The following is a 17,257-nucleotide window of genomic DNA, read 5'->3' on the forward strand; positions in this document are numbered from 1 at the left end:
TAAACCACAAATCTATAAGTAGAAAGAAAGGTGGTATTGTGTAGAACTTTAGAAGAATTTTCTTCTGTTTCTTGCTTTTGCCTTGCCCTTCTAGATAACACTAGAAGGGAAAATGTTTTTTCCACCTATGGAGTGCAATAATTGCGTTCTAAAGTGCTGATGTGAAAATTAATCCAAAACATAATTAATATTTAATTATTTAATGTACATGCTGTCATCAATTTGCAGCTGAAATTATGCATTGGAAATGGAAGTCTGGATCTTGAGCTGTAGGATGGTCTCTTCTGATTTGGTAATTGGCTGTAACTGATAGGAAAAGATGTCAGAAACTTGAGGGACGTAACTGATTTCTTCAGAAAAGGGAATGATGTATATGTGAATGTGTAAGAATTTCTCTACACACTGTTTAGGCTGCTGTCTTTTAAGAACTTCCTAAAAGTGCTCATGTGAACAAAAATCTTAGCTTCTTTATTGTAAAAGTTTATTATGAGGTTTTCGTCTTGTACTGCTTTTAAAAAGTGTCTGAATAGTTGCAGTTTTTAAAATTTATTTAATTTTTTTAGAGAATGTAAGAAAAGGGGATGTTTTATGGGCCTGCCATCTGTTGAGTGCTTCTAAGAGATCACTGAGAGATAAACAAGACTATTTTCAGGAATGTAGAAAGCTGAAATATAGAGACCTGTACTGTCATCTGAAAAATATCACTATCACTTGTAAAATGTAGGTGTCTGCTAATGGAGGGTACCGCTCTAGAGCAGCAGTTTTCAAAGTCAGTAGGATAGTTACTTTTTTGTGGTATCAAAAATTTCGAACAAGTAGTACAGGCTATAAATGGCTTTGATTCTTATGACTGAGTTTTAGGCATTCGAGTCATGTGGCCAAACATTCCCAACTCCTAATTAGGATGTTGTCATAAAACATTTGGTACTTGCTGCTATGTGTGTGGTACATCAAAACAACAATGTAATTTAAAGGGAACAGTTTCATAAGTTATTTGCATTATACATAGCTACATTTTGTCACTTTGAGTACACTCATACTGGTACAGTAGAATAAAAAGCATTTCTTATCATTGACTTACTGTTTTCTTAACACTGCTTAGGAAGTGTTTCATAAGTTTTGACATTGTATTTAAAATGACCACTGCAGGTGAAGTTTTGTTAATTCTCAGTCTATTAAACTATGTCAAGTCAACAAAAATAAGCCTGGCCACTTCTAAGTCAGTTAGTGTTTGATTAAACCATTGGAAGTTCTTTGTATAGCTGAAACTGGCTTCTGTGTAATGCTGTGCTTGGAATTTTGGGGATATAACAATGTGTGTTTAAGTTGGCTTCAACAGATTCCTTTTATTTTATCTTTTTTATCGCTTCTGTTACCTGTAGCTTCTGAGAAGGGCTGTGAGGAGGATTTCTTTCTTTTCAAGTGCTTTTGTAACATGTAAGGGCTGGCAGTGTCCAGGGTTAATAATCTTAGCTTTGTGAAGAGGCTTGCTCTGGTTCAGTGTAAGACGTATTGTCTTACGCACTCGTACGATGTGAGTGACACGGAGACTTGTCATGCTTCCATCTGGATTTCCATTCATATGTTTACGCAGTGCTACTCTTCTGCTTGGCATACAGTTGGATGCTCAGTTTCAGGAGAGCTGTTGTGCAATATTTGCTTAGTCTCCTCCCTCTGTGTGTGTGCATCTAGCATGAGTTGGCAACTTTCCATCTTTTTGTTAAAAAAAATATTTTTAATTGTCTAGATATAGAGGAAAATATATGTCCTTCCTCGTATGCGCAGAGCTTCTCTGGAGCTGATCTTTATTGAAGCTGGAAGGAGGAAATTGAAATTGCCAGGTTGCTTTTGTGTTCAGCCTTCTCAGAACTTTCAGAACCGAAGATGATGCGTTGCCTGTATAAACATTGGGTGACTGCTTTTTTCCGTGTTTTGGTGTGCTTGACTTTCTGTAGCGCTTTCAGACACTCAGAATTTGAAATTTACTGATAGCTAGCTTTCAAAAATGTAACACTGTAATGTTAATCACAGTAGTATTTTCATGTATACAGGCCCATTAAATTAAATAATTCCCTAAGTGGAAAGGATGAAACACGTTACTTATTTAAAACTGCAAGAAGGAGTAACAGTTTAAAGAAAATGACAGCATTGTTTTTTCGGGCGTCTAAAATGAGTTTACATATGCCTGGAATTAGGAGAATGCTTATTTCTTTATTTCTTTAAAGAAATGCTTTTTTCTTTAATGTGTTACTCTTTCATGAATGAATGAAAAGTTGACAGTACAAATGGACAAACCATAATGAATAGTGTATGTCTTTCTACATTTGTGGGTAAAGAAAAGATTGCTTTTGGTTAATATTTGGAACTTTCATTTTAGAATTACAAGAATGAACACCCAGTCTCTTTTGTTCTGTTGTGTTAACATTTGTAAATTAATTGTTAAAATAGGATATTTTTTTAGCTGCATAAATCAAATCTTGTAGTTGCTGAACAGGTGTACCTAGTTTAAGCAAATACTGAATTTCACCTATATGAGGGAGTTGGGCTCCCCCACCCTCTATTAATAAATGGTCTACAGTTACTACTTGGCATATTGGTGCAACTCTGGAATTTTCTTGATGCAATTTTTTTTTTACAAAAAAGACTTTGATGCTGTTACAATTTATCTGTATTAGAATTCTTGTATGCATGTTCTGCTGATCAGGGATGTGGTTTTTCCATACTCATATCTGGCAGAGGAGCACAACCACTAATTCAAGTGTAAAACTCTCTGTAGGACAGCTTCCCTGGACCTGACCAAAACAAGAGGCAAAGGACACAAAATTTTCTATTCTTGCCCCCAAAATTGAAACGATTCTATTTCCCACATTTAGTCTTTTCTAGACTTCTCCTATTTAGCATTTGTCTCACAAGGTGGAGTGATGTTGGTCATATTTCATTGATATACCATGCTTAGTTTTAAAGGCAAAGTTTTAAGATTTAACTAGGATTTGGAAACTTAATTTGGAGATTATCCAGTTTTCATTTTGTGGCAATTTGAAGTCAGTTGGGGACCTAAACTTTTTTATGGTTAAAAAGCAATCCTGTATTTAAGTTGGAGTACCACTTCCAAGTGTTACAGTTTGAATATTTGTCACCCTGTTTCCTGGAGAATAAGTTGTGTGTTAGGTGTGCTATTTTAAAAAGAGTATTAGGCAGATTATGATTTAAATTGTTTATAATCAAAAGTATGGTTTTCTCAGTCTGTTCCACTTCTTTGTAATGTGCTGATGGGGTCATATTTAAATGGTTGAAGGAATGATCATACGTGCTTAGCCACTGCTTGAAATGACGGTATTTCACTTATTGTCAAATGTTTCTCTACTTGCTGAAGTTACTTAGAAAAAGTCAAACTTTGTCTGAATTTCTCTCGTCAAGCTCCTGAAGTCTGACCAACATCAAAATGTGTTTAAGAACTGCATGAGCCCTTTATTATCTGTATGCTTAGTTTTGCTGTGAAAACATTATTTGCAGCTGTCCTTTTGTTGCTTCTTGCACTAATTATAAAAGTAGTGTGTATCTGGACAGTCATGGGAACTTTAGAATCACTTTAATAATTGAGAAACATTTGTTTATACTGGGTAAAAAGACAATGCTATAATAGAGAGTATTAACTTTTTACACTAATAGATGTTAATGTTCAACAGTTTTAGTCCAATCAAAACAGAGCTTATACTCATAGAATTTGATTAGAAATGTAGGACATAAATACTGCTGCACATTGCCCAGAAATTTCTGGCTGCTTTACCAAATGTAGGTTTTAAATTCAGAATCATCTTTATATGCAACAAACGAACTTGAAAATTTTCACAGTCTATTAAGTAGTTCAGTAAAACAGAGTTCCTGTAATCTGTTTCCTGTTATGCACAAGTCATGGAAATGCTGAATTCTGACTTCACATTTGCTGACAGGGTTACTTTCATTTCCATGAGAAAATCATTGCAGTTAGTTCTTGATGAAGGGAAATGGAAGGACTGTTTGCTCTTGCTTTCTGTGACTTAATTTATTTTGTATGCAAAGTTGATCAGTAATGCCTCATTGTAGGCTTATTTAAGTGTTTACTTCTATTTGAAGTCTTGTTTCCTCTTATGACTTGCTGTCAGGAGACATCTATAGTACATACACAGAACTCTCTTATGGATGTGTAGAATGGAAACTCAACAACACCACCAGCTTGTGAAGAGAGAGTTTTGTTAGCTCTAGGGGAGGAGAAAACTGCTAATGAACTTCGAAGTAATTAAATGGAGCCTCTACAGAGAGGGGACCATTTACATTTTGCATTCTCATACACAGTTTTGCGGTTGTTTTCTGTTGAGTAATGACAGGATCATCCTCAACAAATAGTGTTTTACCTGCAAAATTACATTTAGAATGGTCTTTTCAAACTAGTCTGGAAGTCAGTTGCTAACAAACTAGCCTGGAACCTGATGTCATGTGTGACCATGGAGGTTTCTCTTTCTCCAAGATGCAACTTCTAGAAGAATCTGCTTCTGAATTCACTGTCGGTCTGTCATAGCAGTGGATGGTAATTGGTTCCGAATGGGAGTGGAAGGTCTCGTTAGTTCCCTCTGCTATGTGCTGCATTTATTTATTTTTAAGTAGGCCAGTACTGGGCTTTTAGTGATCCCCGCTATGACTGTGCCACCAGGAAGGAGCAGGTGAAAACACTTAATGAAGAAAAATTGGCTAGACACACAATTTCCATGTACAGAATTTTATACAATGTGTGTGGGGAGGGAGAGTGTTGAGGAAAAACAACCAAAACACAAATAAACAGTGTTGATGGCATACATGTATGTAAGAGGATAGGTACTTGGGTTATGTAAATTGAACTTCTTTTTCTCTTAGCCACAACATACATCTCTATCTTTATCCTAAATACAGAGCCTTAACTCTGATACTTATTGTATGAATTATAATTTTACATAGGTAGACATATGTTGAATTATAATTTGACATAGGTACACATATGTCTCCAAACACGAGTAGAAGATAACTTTATTTATAGAATTGTCATCAGGTTAATCATCAGAATCATTGATCATGTAAGTTATTGAACACTTCTGAAGTCTAGATGTATGTGCTTATAGGTAGAGCCTGATATTGGTAAAATAGTCATTATATTCACAAGTGAAAACATATAGTTTAGTTGTGCCAAGCTAAAACCACATAGTCAAATCTGGGAGCCTGCTTTGGAATTGCTGCTTTGTTTAATCCTGAATGTATTTTTCACATATCCTCTTATTCTCTAATTAAACTATTGGTAATGTAGTAAATTAATGTATTAAAATGTATTAAATTAATGAAATTAATGTATTAAAAATGTTACTTTCAGGAGACTTTTTTAATTGAGGAAAGTATCTGTTCTGTTCCTTTGTTGTGCTTTCTGCTATTCGATGTGAAGTTAGGAACAAGAGTAGGACTGATTAGAAAGCTTTATTTAACTGGAAATATTAGTTACTTTGCAGTAACCTTCAGTTGCAATTAGAGAACAAGATGATGATGGGAATTAGTTGTTCTGGCTCATTCTATTCTCTAAAGGTTTGCAAAGTTACATTTCTGGTAGATTATCAACCATCAGGAAGGCTGCAGCCAGAGACTGGGTCATGGCGATGCTACCCTTCCTGTGGCAGGAAATCTGTGGAGCTCCAGTATAGAAAAATCCCCATAAAAGTTCCCATTATGAAAAGTTCAGAAGCAGTCTGTGTTCAGCATATTTTGATCAATGTATTGCTTTAGCTAGAAGAAACACCTGAAGGGAAAGGGAAAGAACATTTCATAAAGGAGAATTTTATTAGTGTTTCTGGAAGAAATACCTAACACTTATTTGTAAATGTTTATTTCCAAATTTGGGTACAGTAACAATTTTGGAGTAGTTAAATAAGAATTTTATTTTGTATTCTAATTGAAAATATCAGTGAGGCCTTAATTATAGAGTTAATCTGGTGTTTTTGTAATGTGGCATTCAGGGTTTATATTGAGTAAATACAGAAAGTTATTAAGATACCTATTGGAGCATCAGTAGTCAAAATTATTGTGGGCGTCAAACTACAAGAAAAAATGGTTAGATAGGAGTGAAAAGGGAGTGAAACTGTTTAGACTGGTACTTGAAAGAGTATGACAAGATTTCAAAAAAATAAATTACATTCCCTACTAATTTGTGTTCTTATCCTTCTTTTATTTTGCAAACTTATAAAAGCCTTACTCTGTAGATAGTCCTTTTGGAGTTTGGTGTATTTTCATGTATTCAGTTTAGTTCTGCCTGTACTTTTTACAGACCTTTCTGCAATTGCACTTACACTAAACTGATTTCAGGTTGCAGCTTACTACAACCTTAGGAGCTGTGATTTTATAGGTGTTTTTTCCTTTTGTTTGTTTGGTTTTGTTTTCCCTGTACTTGGAAGAAGTAAAGCAAATAATCCTGGCTAGTAATCTGAATCAAATTGCCTTCCATGGTCTGTTATTTGCAAATATATGTGTCTATTCATGGTGTACTTTAAGGCAACTTGTTATATTATTGACTGATGTATTATCCAATGCAGTTAACTCTTCACAGAAGTGGGCCTACTACCGTGGCAGCTGCAAAGCTCTTCCATCCACCAGTGGCTGCTTCCACTTGCTTAAGCTGGCAGATCCCTACATGCCTTCTCCTTCCCCCCACCTCTTCCGCTGAGCAATGCAGCTGTTCATGTCCTGATAGTGATATGGATCACTGATCTTTATTTTTATTTGCCAGCTTTATTTTTCAGCAGTACACTGATTAGGTACACCTTTTAGTTCCCTGATTAGGTACACCTTGTGGCTGCACAAACAGTTTTTCCAAAACTGAAAGGACAGAAATGTTTGGAGGGGTGTATGACCAAATCCTCAGGCTCCTCACTGGAGATGCAGAGCTGCTGTTGTGAAAAGTCCGTGATTTTGACGGTGTGAATGTCCTTGACTACATCCAGAGGAGGGCAAAAAAAATGGTGAAAGGCCTGGAAAGCATGTCCTTTGAGGAGCTGTTGGGGACTCTTGGTTTGTCTAGTTTGGAGAAAAGGAGGCTGAGGGGCGACCTTATTGCTCTCTGCAGCTTCCTGAGGAGGGGGAGTGAGGAGAGAGGGGCCGATCTCTGCTCCTTGGGATCCAGTGACAGGACACATGGGAATGGTTCAAAGCTGCAGCAGGGGAGGTTGAGGAAGCATTACTTTACCGCGAGGGTGGTCAAATGCTGGAACAGGCTTCCTAGAGAGGTGATTGATGTCCCAAGCCTCTCAGTGTTTAAGAGGCATTTGGACAATGCCCTTAATACGCTTTAACCTTTGGTCAGCCCTGAAATGGTCAGGCAGTTGGGCTAGGTGATCGTTGTAGGTCCATTCCAACTGAAATAGTCTATTCCATTCCCTTGCATCCTTCATTCCCTCCCGCTCTGAGCATGTGTGCACTTTTCCTGAGGACACACTTCTGCATCTGAGGACACGCTTCTGCATCTTTTGTATCAGCAGCATTATGGATCTGAAGCTTTTGGAAGGGAGGAGGGGAATGGATATTTTGATAGGAAAACCTTTATAGTAGCAGTGCTATTATGCTGTGCCTTGCCTCGCCTTCCTTTAATTTCTATTCTTGCTTATTCCTGTCCGGAGGAAGTTCACCATAGTGCCAGAGGTGATAAACTGGCTGAGTTTACTAATCAGTGTTTAGGGCAGTGTCTCAGTTTTAATGGTGAGGTACGCTTTACTCACTGGAAAATGGTTTAGGTTTTAAAACTAAACTTAAGAATAGACAAAGGGAAGCTACCTGTGAGAAGGAAGAGATAAGTGATTTTTTTTCACCAATTTTGCAAAAACCGGAGGAAGATGCATGAAGTGTGAAGAACTGGGGAGGTGGGATATCCAGTGATCCTGAAGCGTGAATTTCAGTTCATGGAAAATAATGAAAAATATGAGAGAATGAAGAGAGAGTACAATATTAACTTTGTGTTTATTAAGACGGGAAGTGAAAAAACACAAGACCAGTAGAAATCTAGAAAATAAATTCACTTCATGAAACTTGATCAGTTAATAAAATGCATAGGTTCTATACTTTGTTCTGTAATTGCTTTAACATGTTGTGTTTCATAGGTCTGCTTTCTTTTTATTAATCTTTAGGGGGAAAGGAACAATGGCTTTGATGTCCTTTATCACAACATGAAACACGGACATTTGTCAACAAAAGATCTAGCAGACTTCATAAGAGAAAGGTAAGTATTCATCCTTTGTAATCCTGGCTCTTTAATATACTGTTCGTGGTTTCTATTTAAGTTTATCATTATGTTCAACAGTAACATGCAAAATATGTAAAAATCAATGAGCATTTAAAAATATTCTACATTATATCCTACAAGAATATCTAGGTTTATTCCATTCACTTAGAACTGAATAGTGACTCTAAGCATCAATTAATAACAAGCTTCTAATTTTTTTTTCTGTGTTTGAATTAAAAAACGAGAGTAAAAAGCTAGAAGTGTTACATTAGGTGTCCAGCAGTTTGTTTAAATCAATCCCAAGTTTTCATTATGTTTGGAAGAAAAGCAATTTCTTCTTCTTCTTTAAAGTAGCAAAAAACTTACAAAGTTTTTTGACCATAGATGTAGAATTAAGGTTTTAGCAACTGCTAATATGATCTTAAAAGTTATGCTTTCATTAGGGACAATAAAATAATATGCAGAAAATAATACAGGTTCCTCTCTATGGGATGGAAGGCACAGAACTGAAATCTGCAGATGTGGCAACTTCCAAAACAGATGACCTAGTGCTGTTTTTAGTTCTTCTTTGTGAAAGAAAACTGCTGCTGCTATTTTGAAAGTAAGAATTCCATTCTGGACAAAATCAATTGTGTATCTGCTTCAGAATTTTGTCTTAATTCAGTTCCTGACACCAGATGATGTATGGAAAAAACTTGCAAGAGACTGATCAAGAACCTATTTCAGTGAAGGTTTCTTGCAGTAAAAGCTGTCCAAAAAACAGCTTTGGTTTTCTGGGATATTTCATCAAAATTTCCATTTGGGCCTAAAATAGATCTCAACAAAGAATTTCTTTTAAATTTCTACAAAATGTAACCACCACAAACCTGGCAGGTACTGAGTTCCATAGACATTTGTATAGTTTCAAAGTGAATTGGAGAAAATGACAAAAGTCTTTCCACTAAGTAGAAACGCATGAGTTCCAGAGTCCACATGAGAATGGGCAGTCCTGTGTTGGAAGGACTACACAACCAAAGGAATCTTGTGTTTCAAGAATCCCTGATTTTAGAGAACGTTACAAAGCCAGACAGGGTTCCAGTGAAATCCTGTATTGGATTGAATGAAGGGATAACACACTGTTTGTGTTTAGTATGAAATGCTTAAGGCTTCACAAGCTTGCACGTTTAATATTGACTGTTATAAATGTTTGCCTTGTGTTATCTTTTTGAGTGACTGAATTTTTCCTTTGAAACCTGCTTTAATTTTTGGAATCACTCAGTTTTTATAACACTAAGTCATAGAGCTAAGCTGTACATCACCTGGACACACTTCATTTTATTTGTTTTACATCTGTTCTATTTTAATTTACCTCCATATTTAGATCAGAAGCTCTCTCACTCACTGTGGTTCTTATCTCCTTTATGTTGTATTCTTTGAGCATGATCCATTTTATTCACGCTGGTCCTAAGGTGAAAGTTCTTACTTAAATGAGTAAAAATAACTTGATGCTATGTCTGGCTTGGATTCTATGTTTTATTGTAGTGACATAAATAAAACTTGACAGTTCATTCTACACAAAATTCCTAATGATAAGAATGTGGTGTTCTAGTTTTTTTTGCTCTGCAAGCTCATTCAAATTAAATTTTAAATGAGAGGTGCCTTTGCAATCAATAAATAAAATATTTGGACCTTTTTCCACATATTAGAAATGTCACAGCTAAAGTTTCTGCTAATTAATTCTAGTGATTTGTCAAGAAGGAGACTTCTTTTTTTCCCAGCTAAATAAGTTTAAATAACGTTTAAAACAAAAGATTAGTGACCAGATAGGAATACATGAGAAATCCACATGGACACTTTATAGAATGATAGAATTATAGAATAGTTTGGGTTGGAGGGGACCTTTAAAGGTCATCCAATCCAACACCTCCTGGCAACAAGCAAGGACATCTTCAACTAGATCAGGTTGCTCAGAGTCCCATCCAACCTGACCTTCAGTGTTTCTAGGGATGGGGCATCTACAGCTCCTGTGCTGAGGGCTCCAGAGCTGGACACGGTATGCCAGGTAGGGTCTCACCAGAGCAGAATAGAGGGGGAGAATCACCTCACTCAACCTGCTGGCCACGCTTCTTTTGATGCTGGTTGGCCTTCTGGGCTGCGAGCACACATTGCCAGGTCATGTCCAGCTTTTCATCTACCCCTAAGCCCTTCTTGGCAGGGCTGCTCTCGATCTCTTCATCCCCCAGCCTCTATTGATACCAGCGGTTGCCCCAGGCCAGGTACAGGACCTTGTACTTGGCCTTGTTGGACACAGGCCCACTTCTAGAACTTGTCCAGGTCCCTCTGGGTGGTATCCCATCCCCCAGCCATGTCAACCACAACATTCAGCTTGCTGTTGCTGGCAAACTTGCTGAGGGTGCACGTGATTCCACTATGTCACTGATGAAGATACTGAACAGTACTGGTCCTAATGCAGACCCCTAAGGGACACCACTTGTCACTGATCTGTATCTGGACATTGAGCTATTGACCACTATGCTCTGGAATGCAACCATCCAACCAATTCCTTATCCACCAAACACTCTACCCATCAAATCCATATCTCTCCAGCTTAGAGAGGAGGATGTTGTGGGAGACCACATCAAAGGCCTTAGAGAAGTCCAGGTAGACAGCATCCATAGCTCTTCCTTTATGCACTGATGTAATCCTCCATCATGAGAGGCCACTGAGTTGGTCAGGCAGGACTTGCCCTTGGTGAAGCCATGCTGTCTGCCTTGAATCACCTCCCTGTCCTTCATGTGCCTTAGCATGGCTTCTAGGAGGATCTGTTCCATGATCTTCCCAGGCACAGAGGTGAGGCTGACAGAGCGGCAGTTCCCGGGGTCCTCCTTTCTGCCTTTTTAAAAAAGGGTGCAATGTTTCCCCTTTTCCCATCACTGGGGACTTCACCTGACTGCCATGACGTTTCAAATATCATGGAGAGTGGCTTGGCATCTACAATGGCCAATTCCCTCAGGACTCTCCGATGCATCTTGTCAGGTCCCATGGACTATCCTCAATGAGAGATCAAGAAATGTATTTTCTGTTTTTGTGCATGGATCAGGATATGCCAAAGATACATGCAGACATCTTACAGCATTTTTGGTAAAATATGTGAAAAATTTCAGTTCTCATTAACACACTGAGGATCACTAGAATCTTAGCACTACTTGTTAATTTATTTGACAAGGCCTCAATATAGTTCCTTAAGAGCAACTTGCCCTGGGGTTGGAAAACATCTATCAGTGTTGCACACCAGCAGCAGGAAGTTCAGTCCTTTCCAGTGACTTCCATCAGGGTATTAAACCTGGTATCCTGTCTGTTCCAATGTGTTTTTCAGGGTGCTGCCCCTGGGGAGGAATAACCCTATGCACCAGCACAGGTTGGGGGCTGACCTGCTGGAGAGCAGCTCTGTGGAAAGAGACCTGGGAGTCCTGGTGGACAACAGGATGACCATGAGCCAGCAGTGTGCCCTTGTGGCCAAGAAAGCCAATGGCATCCTGGGGTGTATGAAGAGTGTGGCCAGCAGGTGGAGGGAGGTCATCCTCCCCCTCTACTCTGCCTTGGTGAGGCCACATCTGGAGTACTGTGTCCAGTTCTGGGCTCCCTGGTTCAAGAAGGACAGGGAACTGCTGGGAAGGGTACAGCAAAGGGCTACCAAGACGATTAGGGGACTGGAGCACCTCTCTTATGAAGAAAGGCTGAAGGATTTGCGTCTTTTCAGTCTGGAAAAAAGACGACTGAGGGGGGATCTTATCAATGCTTATAAATACTTCAAGGGTGGGTGTCAGGAGGATGGGGCCAGGCTCTTTTCAGTGGTGCCCAGCGATAGGACAAGAGGTAATGGCCACAAACTTGAACATAGGAAGTTCCACCTAAACATGAGGAGGAACTTCTTTACTTCGAGGGTGGCAGAGTACTGGAACAGGCTGCCCAGAGAAGTGGCGGAGTCTCCATCTCTGGAGACATTCAAAACCCACCTGGACGCGTTCCTGTGCAACCTGCTGTAGGTGACTGTGCTCTGGCCCGGGGTTGGACTAGATGATCTCCAGACGTCCCTTCCAACTCCTACCATTCTGTGACTCTTCAGCCCTGCTTTACTGATGCATCTCAATGTGCCAGACTGCAGTTGAATGCCAAATAGGTATTTCTTTTCAAGTGAAGGGTGCATCACTGATCAATCTCAGTCTAAGCTAGCAGTAGTTTGTGGCATATAGTTTGTAGTTTAAAAGAAATAGATGGACTTTAAATATTTGGTGTCCTCACGTTAGTAAAAATGTTTACAATTGTCCATATCTAGGCAGTGAAGCCCTTCACTACCATTGTGAAGTTACTGTGGGATGTCAGACGATTTCCCAGGAAATAAATATGGTTCAGTAGCACACATTTATTCACATGGGTCAAATTCTTGATCTCAGAAGAAATTGGATTGGGTGGTACTTCAGCAGTATTTTACAGCAGTCAATTGTCTTGACCATGTTCTATTTTGCATCTTTGTTTATTGCAAAGAAGTTAAGAGATGTTACACACAATTATTTGTTCCCCTCCTTCCTCCGCAGAGTATAGTCTGAATACTCTATTGCAGTACTGTTTTCTGCTAGAAATATTGAACAACATTTATTAGGAGCCTTCTACATCTAGTATTTTTATGCACTGACTTTTTTTATACCTGATTTTCTGAACTGTTCCCTATGAAAACTAAACATATACATTTGAACTTTCTTTCCATTCCTTTTGAACATATTGGCCTTTTTTTTCACGATTGGATATGAAAACGGAAAACTGCTGGATAAGTAGAGGAGACAGATCTGAGTTGGTGATAATACTTTCAACGAGTTAGAGTACTTAACCTTTGTGTGTACTGTTTAACAGTTGTCACCTGGTCGGTCAGGATTGCTGGAGTCTTCAGGCTAGCCAGAGAATTTGTGGTTTTTATGGAGTGATCTCAAAGAGAAAGGAAAGATGGTTGAGTGTATTTGGATGTACAGACTTTGTGCTTGGGGGACAAAGGACACATGTCTGTATGAAGCCAGTCTCAGTTACTTGTGCTGTTCAGAATAGTGTTTTGGTTGTGTGCAGCCAAATTGGGGGAGTCTTATTTTGTGGCAGGCAGCCTGCTCCACATTGGTAGATCTTGGATGGGGCAGGTTATCTATCTGTCTGCTGAAAGATAGATATCTTTGTTCTGTTCTTCATAAAGCATGTAGAAATTTTGGTTTTAGAGAAGTGAAAATATAAAAAGGTTGGGCTGCCTCCACAGGTTTTTTTCTTTAAATACTGGGAAGATTCTGTAGGTGAACTGTGTTGTGTTTGTGTTTATTTAACACATAAACTGTTTACATGTAAGAAACCACTGTGCTCAGCTAGGAACTGCATAGGTATTGTGTTGGCATTTCTCCAGAAGTCTTTCAAACAGTTTTCTGCAGCACTTGCTTGTAAACATCATAAAAAGAGTCTCCTTGATCAGAAGAAACTGGCAATGCATATATTCCCATTTAACTTTTAAATGTTTAACAGATCCCAAGCAAAGACAGGTTTTCAAATGGGTGAAAATTAGTTTACTGAAGTGTTCATAGTATGTTACTCATACATCAGAGTGCTCTGGGAAGTCAGTTTGTAGGACAAATGTGTATATATATATGACTAACTGGTCAGTAACAGCATTTTTCGGTTGTTAGCATTTGTAACTGTTGTATGTTGATATTGTGTGGTAAATTGCGGAACTCCAGTTTTGTGGAGATTGCTCAGGTAAGTATGCTGTACATCACTCCAAAGAAAAGAGTTGTGCATTTTGTGTTTAAAAAAAAAATGCACTGAGCTATCCAATCTAGAAAACTTTGTTAGAAGCTATTGATAATTAATCAAAATATATTGTTCATCATGGTAATTAAAAGAACATCAGTGTCTCTTCCAGGTGTCTGTGCATATGTGCTTGTTGCTGTGCAGTGAGCAAGAATTCCAAACCTTGGAAACATAAACTTTTTCTTATCGTCAAAAATAAGTTCATATGTGGAAGGAGGATAAAGTTATTTGACTTTTTTATGGTGAATAACTTTGCAGTTGTTTGTAGGTGAGATTTAAAATGTAATTGAGTTACCGCATTTTACAGTTTAATCCCCTTCTCCAAATTGATTGTCTGGATAGTTATTTTGGAAGTTCAGTAAGTTTAAATATATATCCCTCTGTTTCAGGTGACTACTGCTGCTTTGCTTCATATTTTCATAAACAAATTGGTTTTGTCTGGAAAGTGTTGCTGTAAAGGAGAAATAAAAACCTCTGCCTCAGCAATTAGTTGTTAAAGTCATGGTATAACTTGAGACGGGTGAATTCTTCATCTGCCTTTTTTACTCTCTTTTGCCCCTGAATAGAGGTATTACACAGCAGGAAAGCAACTGCTTCAAGCTTTTGCATTTTCAAGAAAAGGAAATTACAGTATTTACACAAATCCAGGATGCTTCTGAATCTCAGTTGACACTACATATTGATTATTGATTTAGGGTGGAAAATTAAAATAGTGTGTATCTTTACCTTAGTAACAGGAGGGTGAGCAAGATTGATGAGGGAAGGACTTGCAGGGTCTCACTGCTGTGTTATGTTGTGTGTGACTGCTATTCCGTGGCAATTACCTCAGCAGAGGCTCTAAGGAGGAAATCTGTGCTGACCCTTGGATTTTAAATGTCCAAAAGAAAAGTGAAAATGTGAGTTTGAGTGCAGGAAAATATAATGAAACTTTATGTAGGGAAGATGTTATCCAAAACAAATCAGAATGCATTGAGTCAACCTTCTTTAAAAATCAGTATAAACAGCAGAACACAATACTTTTCATGGCATGTTATTTTACTGTTTTCCAAACTCAATTATCATTATGCAAAGAACTTAAACAAACAAAAAACCACACACACCGCTACAAAAAGACTAGACAAGACCCCATTTTATTTAATGTGATTGCTCAGTAAGCATTCAGTTGGTTTATCTTAATGTTTTCAGTACAAATATGTTTGATTTTGTTGCTCTGTAAATCTCTGGTGATTAGACGTGATGGGCAAGTGGTTGTTTTACCAGTTTGTTCTGACCATTACTAAAGAATGTTAAAGGCAGAGGGGAACACCACAGAGTATAGGAAGGAAAGAATTGGCTTTTTCAAGTCTTGAGTCCCTAGGTTTTACTTCTTTCTGTTCCCTGCAGCATTCTGTCACAGGGTTCTTAGATGATTTTTAAAAAATACACTTCTTGTGATTTTGCATATAGTGTTGAGGGGGTCATTTAACATGGAGTCACTTTCAGCTAAAGTAAAACATCCTCTGTTTTGCACCTTTAGAATGCATATTCATCTGTCTTCAAATATCTTCAACATTTTGATTATGCTTTTGATTGCTTTCTTTGACAGGGCTACAATAGAGGAGGCATATTCAAGGTCAATGACAAAACTAGCCAAATCAGCGAGCAATTACACACAACTTGGGTAAGTGTACATAAGTAAACAACTGTATACACGTTAAGAATCAAGTTTGATTCTGAATAGTTTGTTGATGTTGAAGCTAGCATAACTTTGCCATGTTTAAAAGTGATTGTTATTTCTTCAGTAACCATGCAAAATATCATGCAGCTATGACAAAACCAGACAGTACAGTTCTTTATTCACAGCTTAAAAAGAAGCAAAGCCCAAACACGGAGAAACTGTCTGTTCCTCTGTGTTTAAGGTTGAGTTCTTTTCAGACATAATAGAGAATGTGACTTTCTATTCTGTGCTCCCAAGCCTATGGTAATTACTTAGAAGAGAGAACATATGGTCCGAAAATGTGGCAGTAAATTTATTTATTTCTATTATTTCTGCTTTCTGGAGTGTTATCTCTCCTCAGAGATGTTAAGAATGAGACTTTCCAATAGATTTATTCCATAGTTTAATGAAAGTTTTATACATGGGGGTATGTTTTTAAAAACTGGAAGGATTATTGGATGTATTTTCAGTAGAAAGATTATGCCAATGAGAACTCAGACTTTTTAGATGAGACTAGATTTTTTTTTTTTGATTTGTAGTAATAACAGCTAGAAATCTGGGGAGCTTTTGTCAGTGGATAATTTGATACCATTTGTTGCTGCTTTTCAAAGGTTCTGTATCTGCATGTTAGTTTGAACATCAGTGCTTTAAAGGCTATATGTAGTATTGATTTTTCAGCAGCATTAGCCAGGAAATGGAGGTAGGAGTGTATCTTTAGAATAGATGAAGTCCATTCAGTATAGAAATCTGAATCTGAGGAATGACCTGTCCCCCACCTTCTTTTGCCATACAGTTAATCTCTGTTAATCAGTAAATCCCTTTTAGTGGCAGACCATCTTTGCTGGTATTTTTTTCCTGCATCTTGTGGCTGCAATGATGTAAGACAAATAGAAACTTAACTAACCAAGTAATTTCTGTTTTGTTCGTACTATTCAAGTATACACGTAAAATTACTTTTACATCTTAAATTATTTTAAGCTGCTCTTGCATCATCTTTAGGAACACCATTTGGCATTATTGTGTGCTGATGATAGGGAAGATTAAGTGACCTTTGCTGTGTTTTACTCATTAGAGTCAATACAGGTAAAACATAAAACATGGAAAAGTTAGTAGATAGGATTCCAAGTACATTTGAAACACATTTAATAAGAATTTATAGCAGTTTTTGGTGTTTTTGTTCATTTCAGTTTTAGGAATGGAAATGAACTTCTGTAAACTTATCAATTATACTTCAGCACTATTTAAAAAAAATCATATCGAACTAAAAGTAAAAAATCCAGATGAACATTAAATAATATTTTCTTCAATTTAGGACATTTGCACCAGTTTGGGATGTTTTCAAAACCTCAACAGAAAAACTAGCAGGCTGTCACTTGGATCTTGTGCGGAGATTACAAGAGCTAATAAAAGAAGTTCACAAGTATGGAGATGAACAAATCAAAGTTTATAAAAAGGTTATTTATTTTTTTTCTTATGCATGTCCA

At 37.6% G+C, this 17,257-nt stretch overlaps 1 protein-coding gene across 11 annotated transcripts in view; it reads left to right on the forward strand.

The window, feature by feature from the left end:
- The window catches only part of FCHO2 (FCH and mu domain containing endocytic adaptor 2), a 94,401-nt gene that overhangs the window by 2,382 nt on the left and 74,762 nt on the right, over nucleotides 1-17,257 (forward strand). For 10 of the 11 annotated variants that reach the window (XM_054187033.1, XM_054187032.1, XM_054187023.1 and 7 more), the window contains exons 2-4: nucleotides 8,166-8,257; nucleotides 15,663-15,737; nucleotides 17,086-17,227. In XM_054187033.1, the coding sequence (XP_054043008.1) occupies nucleotides 8,166-8,257; nucleotides 15,663-15,737; nucleotides 17,086-17,227 (309 nt within the window). Of the gene's footprint in view, nucleotides 1-8,165; nucleotides 8,258-8,736; nucleotides 8,862-15,662; nucleotides 15,738-17,085; nucleotides 17,228-17,257 lie in introns of those variants that run through there. The other variant, XM_054187028.1, reaches the window with a different exon arrangement.

This window comes from Rissa tridactyla, chromosome Z, assembly GCF_028500815.1.
Source record: "Rissa tridactyla isolate bRisTri1 chromosome Z, bRisTri1.patW.cur.20221130, whole genome shotgun sequence".
Lineage (NCBI taxonomy): Eukaryota > Metazoa > Chordata > Aves > Charadriiformes > Laridae > Rissa > Rissa tridactyla.